General features: G+C 40.4%; 1 protein-coding gene across 1 annotated transcript; it reads left to right on the top strand.

Moving 5' to 3' along the window:
• The first annotated feature begins 2,111 nt into the window (after positions 1-2,111).
• On the top strand, positions 2,112-4,592 carry LOC128766876 (protocadherin gamma-A11-like). The gene has a single exon (XM_053878408.1). The coding sequence runs from the start codon at positions 2,148-2,150 to the stop codon at positions 4,590-4,592; it is 2,445 nt and encodes an 814-aa protein (XP_053734383.1). The 5' UTR covers positions 2,112-2,147.
• The last annotated feature ends 1,408 nt before the right edge of the window (positions 4,593-6,000 follow it).

Below are 6,000 nucleotides of genomic sequence, written 5' to 3'. Positions count from 1 at the left end.
CATTATATTTGAAGTATTGTTTTGTTAAATATAATTTTGAAAATGAACAGATGGGAAATGAATAAATAACAACAAAAGTCCTGATAATAATACATATATTTATGATTTTAAAATATATAAGTTTACAATCGGAATAAACAACAAACACATGCGTTTGAGTTCAAGAGTTCACATGCAGTTTAAAAAAATAATGCATCATGAGACACACAAAATAGTTTCTATGGATACAGCCATTGGAAGAACGATCTCCATGGCAACGCCCATATATATTTAGCAAACACCACAGGATCTCGCCAGCAGGGTACCATGGATCAGATGTGCCCTTTCTTTTGTTTGCTGACCGATGACTGTGCACCATTAAAGGAAGTCATCGATAAGCACTCACCAAAACAGAGTAATGACGTCACAAAACGCCTTATCGATATCAATGCGTGTCTATAAAAAACATACCAGTAACGAGCAGCTGACCAATGAAACTGGAAGAAAATAATAAGAGCTCTGAACAAAGGCTGCAGCAGTGTTTTGTCTGCACAGCAGCCACTTGCTAATTGAATATCGACATACATGTATATGTAGAGGCAGCATGAGAAGAGGCTTGCAAGCTGTGCGTTTGAGCCGGACTCAACCCACATTCGCACATTTTTACAGCAAATTCTAAAGACTGAAAAACATAATATGACGAGGATGTTACTTGGATTGTGAAAGGATCGAGGATCATGTTTCAACACTCAGCTGCTACACAGCTGAGGATGGGTACTGTTGAGCAAGAGGCTCCATCTACTGGTCAAAGTAATAACACCTTTTTTCCCCTCCAAGTCAGTGCAAAAATGTACATTAAATTACATTTTAACCAAGATGAATATGATCAAATGATGGAGGTAATAAACATTTTTCAATATCATCTAAGGTTGAACCATTCGTCAGTTGTATTTCATAGTTTGTTCTAAAAGTTACAAAAAATAATAATAACAACAATTATCCATTAATAATTACAATAGCAAACATTGCAGTGAAGGTTTCCCAGAGTCCCGTGTCGGAAAATGTCATGACTGGCCAGTTATTTGAACAATGAGAGTTGGTTGTACATGATCTAGGAGCAAAATCATTTGACCTACTAAAGCAGACAGAAAGCATGCTTCTCCCTGCACAAGGGGTGTGGCTCACTGCTCACGGGGGGAGGAGGAAACCTTGCTGGAGCTCTGATGGGAAAACAGCGCTGCCCACAGTTGATGCAAGGCTGTGCAAGCTGGGACACTGCAGGTAAGGGACTTCTGAACATCAACGAGTTTGTCAAGCGTCTGCCTCTGAGCTTTGAGTTTAGAATAATGATAAATATTACAGTTTAAACTTCAGTGTGTTTCACTTGGCAACGATAACTGTCGTGATGGATCACCCAGAAAATAATGATTTACAAATAATAAAAAAAAAAATAAATTAAAATAAAGACAAATAAGTAGCATTGTTGTTTCACAAATTTGAAGCACATGACGAGGACACAATGGACGTAGAGCGTGGACATCATTCTATCATTCATTAACTCACTCACTGACAATGACACAGATATACGGCCAGGTGTAAAATGGAATTGCATTTGTTGTTGTTGGATATTTATATATTGGATGGAATATTTCTGGTAGTCGTCATAATAATAATAATAATGATAAGTATAATAATAAGAATAAGAATAGTTATATGTGTATTATTATTATTATTATTATTATTATTATTATTATTATTATTATTATTATTATAACTATCATAATAATAGTAATATGAGAAGAAGAAGAAGTACACGAAGAAGAAGACGAATAGCTATTATTATTATTGTTATTATAGGTAGAATATTTATGGAATTCTAAAGTAATGATATTCTACCTGTTATAGAAATTATATGTCAGTTTCCAAAATGAATTAATAAAAAACATAAATCAATGTAAGACTTAAAATAAATAAATTAAATCAATGTAAAACTTAAAAATAAATTTAAAAAAATCAGCACGACTGCTGTTACTACAAAAGGACACTTGAGGTCGCTGTAGACTGTAAGACGGTTATTATTAGCCTCTCCACCCATCTGCCACTGCGCAAACCCCCTTCTTTGTTCACCCTGTTATCCTGAAACACTGGTTCATTTCAACGTTTATTCGATGGCAAGCTCTATTACTGGACTACAGAAATCGCAGGAGATTATGATTCGAAATAAAGGAGCACCAGGGTTGAATCGGATCTTCTTCTTGGCTTCCTTCATTCTGATGCTGCATCTCGTTCATGGAGATCTGAGTTATTCTATTCAAGAAGAGATGAAACGTGGGTCTGTTTTTGGAAACGTGGCCAAAGACCTGGGTCTTGATTTGAGGACCTTCTCTTCACGAAAGGCTCGGATTGATTTTGGAGGGAGCCGGAAAAGGTACTGTGACATAAATCTTGCCACTGGGGAAGTGATCGTGTCAGAGAGGATCGACCGAGAAAATATTTGTGATAAGAAACCATCTTGTTTGATAAAGGCAGATGTGGTGTTAGAGAATCCTCTGGAGCTTCATAAAATGATCATCCATATACAGGATTTCAATGACAACTCCCCGCAATTCAATGATGATCTGATAGAAATGGAGATCAGGGAGTCCGCAGAGAAAGGCAGCCGCTTCTCCATCGACGAGGCCCATGACGCAGATATAGGTCAGAATGCTGTTCAGAGATACATTCTTCAAAAAAACGACTATTTTGTTCTGTCAATTGACAGTGACAAAGTTGAACTTGTGTTGGAAAATAAACTCGACAGAGAAAAACAGCAGGATATAGAACTGATCCTGACAGCTTATGATGGCGGCTCTCCTCAGAGATCAGGGACAGTGGTGATCCACGTCACTGTGCTGGATGCTAATGATAACGCCCCAGTGTTCAGTCAGGACCTTTATAAAGCCAGTCTGCCTGAAAACTCTCCTCTAGACACTGTTGTGATCAGAGTCAGTGCTACTGATGCAGATGAGGGAGTGAATGGGCAAGTCACTTATCAGTTTGGACGTCAGTCAAATGACGATATTAACATTTTTTCTATTGACTCAAAAACGGGGGAAATAAACTTAAGAGGTGAAATTGATTATGAAGACAGGAGTTCATTTGAAATGCGGGTGAAAGCTAAAGATGGTTTAGGTCTCACTTCATACGCCAAAGTGATTATAGAAGTGACAGATGTGAATGACAACGCTCCAGTGATCGATCTGAAGTCCCTGTCTTCCTCCATACCTGAGAACGTGTCACCTGGTACAGAGGTGGGCATCATTAATGTTCAGGACAGAGACTCTGACAATAACAAGCAGGTCAGATGTTTCATTCAACAAAGTGTTCCATTTAAATTAGTCCCTTCTATTAAGAACTATTACTCTCTGGTCACTACTGGTCAACTGGACCGTGAACTGGTGTCTGACTACAACATCACCATCACTGCCACTGATGAGGGCTCTCCTCCTCTGTCCTCCTCTAAAACTGTTCACTTATCAGTAGCAGACATCAACGACAACCCACCTGTGTTTGAGGAACAGTCCTACAGCGCATATGTGACTGAGAATAACAAACCTGGCTCCTCTCTATGTTCCGTCACTGCTCGAGATCCAGACTGGAGACAAAACGGTACCGTGGTTTATTCTCTGTTACCTGCTGAGGTGAACGGTGCCCAGGTGTCCTCCTATCTGTCTGTGAACGGAGACACGGGGGTGATCCACGCTGTCCGGTCCTTTGACTATGAACAGTGGAGGAGTTTTAAAGTCCAGGTGATGGCCAGAGACAACGGTTCTCCTCCGCTCAGCAGCAACGTGAGCGTCAGTGTCTTCATCTCAGATGTGAACGACAACTCTCCTCAGATACTGTACCCCACCCCGGAGGGCAACTCCTTCATGACCGAGCTGGTCCCCAAAGCGGCACACGGAGGCTCTCTGGTGTCCAAAGTGATCGCAGTGGACGCAGACTCTGGACAGAACGCCTGGCTGTCCTATCATATCGTCAAATCCACTGAGCCGGGACTGTTCACTATTGGTCTCCACAGCGGAGAGATCAGGAACCAGCGGGACATTTCTGAGTCTGACAGCATGAAACAGAACCTGATTGTGGCAGTGAAAGATAACGGACAGCCCTCTCTCTCTGCCACCTGCTCCATGTATCTACTGATTTCTGATAACTTGGCTGAGGTGCCAGAACTGAAGGACATTTCTTATGAGGACAAGAATTCCAAACTGACCTCTTACCTGATCATCGCTCTGGTGTGTGTGTCCACCTTCTTCCTCACCTTCATCATCATCATCCTGGGTGTGAGGTTCTGTCGCAGGAGGAAGCCCAGAATGTTGTTTGATGGAGCAGTGGCCATCCCCAGTGCTTATCTCCCTCCTAACTACGCAGATGTTGACGGCACAGGAACTTTACGCAGCACTTACAACTATGACGCCTACTTGACCACAGGATCTCGAACCAGTGACTTTAAGTTTGTGTCCTCTTACAATGACAACACGCTGCCTGCCGACCAGACCCTGAGGAAGAGTCCCTCTGACTTTGCTGACCCCTTTGATGATTTGGATGCTCCTGTTGAGGTAGGACACCTTTGATCATTACAAAACAATCTATGAGGACATTGTGTAGCATAATGTTTTTTTTTTATGAGCAAGTGTTTCTGAGACTGTGTTTGAAGCGTGAAGCTGCATAAGTACTGCTACTGCCAGCATCTGTCCATGATCCGATAAATTTTTGCACAATTCAATATTTACAGGCTGTGATCGAATAATGCAACACAAATACAATGTCCACACAATAACAAATACAAAAAAAGGAAAACACACATACCTGCACAGTGAAATGCTACACATTCAGCTGGATTGCTCTTTGCTCTTGCAACGTCTGTTGGAACATAGTTAAGACAAACTTTAAACTAATTTTAGGAATAACATGAACTAAAACAAGTATCTATCCGTTATCATAGTGATGGGCCTTCTGAAGTTCTACCATTACTTAACAACATATTTTGCAACAATAATTCACTCAGAGCGATCCCAGCCTCTTACCTCCTCAACGATTCAAGCGACAATGAGAATTTCCCACAATTCAATGAGGGAGGGTCAAAGTGCAGGTATGTTGCATTAGTTAACAGTAGGTGGTAGTATTACCCAATATTAGTTAATTTAACATTCATCACTCACCATGTTAGACGACACCCACAGAGCTTGTGGCTGTATGTCACCTATTTTCTTTAATCAATACATATGCATTGGCAAATGGCAAAGCAAAATATAAAGGTTTTTATTGAGCTTAACGCAGTGTGTTAGTGGTCATGACACACCTTCTGGGGACATATGTAGGTGCAGCAAACTTGCAAATATTGGGGATCACAAAGTGAATTCAACAGAGATACTCTGACACAATGCCCTTTTATACAGTGAGGGAATAGCTCTGATGCTTTACATGTGGGTAGAAATGAGATTTAAAAGAATTTAAGATGATGATGGCACTTTTCTGTAATACACATCAAGGTTTGCATCAGACTTGTCACTCCTGATTCGTGTAGAAACCAACTAAAGGCCTTGTGAATATCATACAAATAAATATGTTTGATTTTGCTGACAAGTATAAACTTACTTATCTTATGTGAGTGTACTTCCACACACAGGCACAAGTGGGTTTTGTTATTTCTGTCAGGACATCTCATTGCCATAATGCTTTGCCCAGCCTCACCCTTAACAAAATCATCAACTCAAACAAATGGCTAACCTTCACCAGGACTCTGAACCAAACTTGAGCCCAAATGTAATGAACTACTTTTACTGACTTTATAATCCTCTAAACCTTGTGAGGACAGGCCAAAATGTCCCCACAAGAAGGTGTCTTGTCAAGACTTGGCTCTCACAAGTATGGCAAAACATGCCCAGTCACACAGTTTGAAATTTAATGTTGTACATTGGGTGCATTTTGTATTTAGTTGCTTAGGTGTTGAAATTTTATTATTTTGTTTCACTTCAATGT

Source organism: Synchiropus splendidus, chromosome 11 (genome assembly GCF_027744825.2).
Source record: "Synchiropus splendidus isolate RoL2022-P1 chromosome 11, RoL_Sspl_1.0, whole genome shotgun sequence".
Classification (NCBI taxonomy): Eukaryota; Metazoa; Chordata; class Actinopteri; order Syngnathiformes; family Callionymidae; genus Synchiropus; species Synchiropus splendidus.
This window is presented reverse-complemented; position numbering and strand designations above follow the sequence as displayed.

Bases quoted from the DNA above. Each gene is read 5' to 3' on its own strand.
- LOC128766876 (XM_053878408.1), top strand. From the start codon at position 2,148: ATGGCAAGCTCTATTACTGGACTACAGAAATCGCAGGAGATTATGATT.